The sequence below is a fragment of the Sinocyclocheilus rhinocerous genome, unplaced genomic scaffold (genome assembly GCF_001515625.1).
Source record: "Sinocyclocheilus rhinocerous isolate Xijiao unplaced genomic scaffold, SAMN03320098_v1.1 scaffold9079, whole genome shotgun sequence".
Taxonomy (NCBI): domain Eukaryota; kingdom Metazoa; phylum Chordata; class Actinopteri; order Cypriniformes; family Cyprinidae; genus Sinocyclocheilus; species Sinocyclocheilus rhinocerous.
This window is the reverse complement of record NW_015644002.1, coordinates 14,184-16,354: the sequence shown is the minus strand read 5'-3', so window position 1 is coordinate 16,354 and position 2,171 is coordinate 14,184. Positions and strand designations below refer to the sequence as shown.

Genomic DNA, 2,171 nt, shown 5'->3' with positions numbered 1-2,171 from the left:
GTGATCTTTTTACACCACAGACTGAACTAAATGAAGCTAAATTGGTTTTATCTAATTGTGTTCTTAAATGTAACAGCTGACAGCTATTCAACCCAATTCATTACATACCTTTCTATCAGAGTTATCTGACATTATCAAGATGAATTTCTTCTGAGTTCTTCTCATATTTTATTAACGTTTTCTAAACTACAGCCAATAAACTGTGATATAATGTGAGAAATGTTGAAGGTGTCTGAATACATTTTGGTTTGATTGTATTTACAACAGCTATTCAGAATGTTTGACACAAAGAAAAAGCCAAAGTTAAAGACATAAAAGCCACTGCTGAAATACTTTACAGGCATACAAATGAATGTCAAAAAAATTAAATTAAATAAAAAAAATTTTTTTTTTTTACAACTTTTTTTTTTTTTTTATCCCGTGGCGAAAACAAGCCTTCATAGAGAACGTTTGACAGCAAAGAGAAAACAACACAACTGAATCTTCAAAGGCTGAAAGTGTTTAATGATCTGCTGCATGTTCAGTGTTTTTGCTCATGTGAGTCGAGACGAACCGATGCCCTCAAACACACAACACACACTTCACATTCAGACCGACACAAATGCCTGATCAAAGCCATCACGAGCTGCGATCTCAAAGGAAATATCAGCGATCAGACTTCACGTCCCTCCAAACAGAAACAGCAGAGACTTCCTGAGGCAGAGTATATTAAACACTCAATAATGTGCTTTTAAAAAGCTGCACTTTGTATATTTATATTCAAGCCAATTGAAACCAGACCTTCTGCTTTAAGTGGCAACAGCAGCGTGAAGCCGTCGTGTGTGTGTGTGTGTGTGTGTGTATGAATGCCTTTGCATTTGAGTGTGTGTATGCATGTGTGTATGCGTGTGAGAGTGTGTGTGTATGAATGCCATTGTGTGCATTTAAGTGTGTGTGTGTGTGTGAGAGAGAGAGAGAGACAGAGGATTTGCTTCATATTTACATCCCGAAGCGTACTCTCAGATCTTCTTCATCTGTTTCCCTTGTTGTACCTTCTATTCGTTTAGCCACTATGGGGTCTAGGGCATTTAGTTGTGCTGCTCCTAATCTCTGGAATTCTCTTCCACAATCTATACGAGAAAGTGACTGTCTGACTACTTTTAAATCATGTCTTAAAACTTACTTGTTTAAATTAGCTTTCTCTGATCAATTTTAAATAATTTTATGTTAATAGTTGTTGTTTGTTGTATTGTTGTCTTGATTTTATGATTATCACTCAATTGTACAGTGTCCTTGAGTGCTCTGAAAGGCGCCTTTAAATAAAATGTATTATTATTATTATTATTATTAAAATAAATGATAATACTTATACATTCATTATTACACCTTTAGAAAGTATAATGCATTAAATCACACGACAAACAACCAGTTTCAGATGTAACAAGGAATCTGCAAATATTATAATGTCTTTTAACTTACTACCTATTTGAAAAATGAAACATTAACACAAACCATTGTCGTCTAGCTCTAAACTGTGAGTAGTTGGAGTGCTATGGGTTAGAGATGGTTAGGTTAGTTTGGGTCAGTCACACAAACACGAAGGAAAGTAAATGTTTCTTAAGGTTAGGTTCCTTAGGTAATCTCGTAAAACCTTACTTAGGAGTGGAATAAACTCTCAGCTCTTGCTGTTTCTATGAGCTTCTGCGTGCTGTGATTTGTGTGTTTTCTTACCCCGGTAAACACGGTCCGCACTCGGCGTCGCTCTCCAGAGTCCCCGGCGTCAGGACAGTGGCGCGGTACAACGAGTCGCAGTCTTTGTGGCGACGGCAGATCTCGTATTTGCCTTTGGAGAACTTCCCGGCCGGACAGGAGATGCAGGTGTAATCGTCATCTTTAGTGCCATAACCACAGTTCTGAAAAACACACGGTACACAGATCACTTCACACTCCATCTACAAGTCAAGTCTCCTTCATTTCTACAGCGCTTATCAGTGCTGGGCAAAGTTACTTTTAAAAGTAATGCGTTACAATATTGCGTTACTCCCTAAAAAAGTAACTAATTACATCACCTAGTTACTTTTTATGGAAAGTAATGCATTATGTTACTTTTGAGTTACTTTTTAAATCTGGGCAGGGCTTGCTTGTTTGTTTTTAATATAAAAAGTTCTTCTTTTACAAATGTAAAAGCCCTT

The 2,171-nt window shown here is 36.9% G+C and overlaps 1 protein-coding gene across 1 annotated transcript in view; it reads right to left on the bottom strand.

Annotated features, from left to right (window-relative positions):
* Window positions 1-1,892, bottom strand: part of LOC107757718 (tumor necrosis factor receptor superfamily member EDAR-like) — a gene marked incomplete at its 5' end in the record, with an annotated part of 20,513 nt that extends 18,621 nt beyond the window's left edge. The window contains one exon of the mRNA XM_016575280.1: window positions 1,711-1,892. Coding sequence (XP_016430766.1) covers window positions 1,711-1,892 — 182 coding nt within the window. The remainder of the gene's footprint in view (window positions 1-1,710) is intronic.
* Window positions 1,893-2,171: the final 279 nt, after the last annotated feature.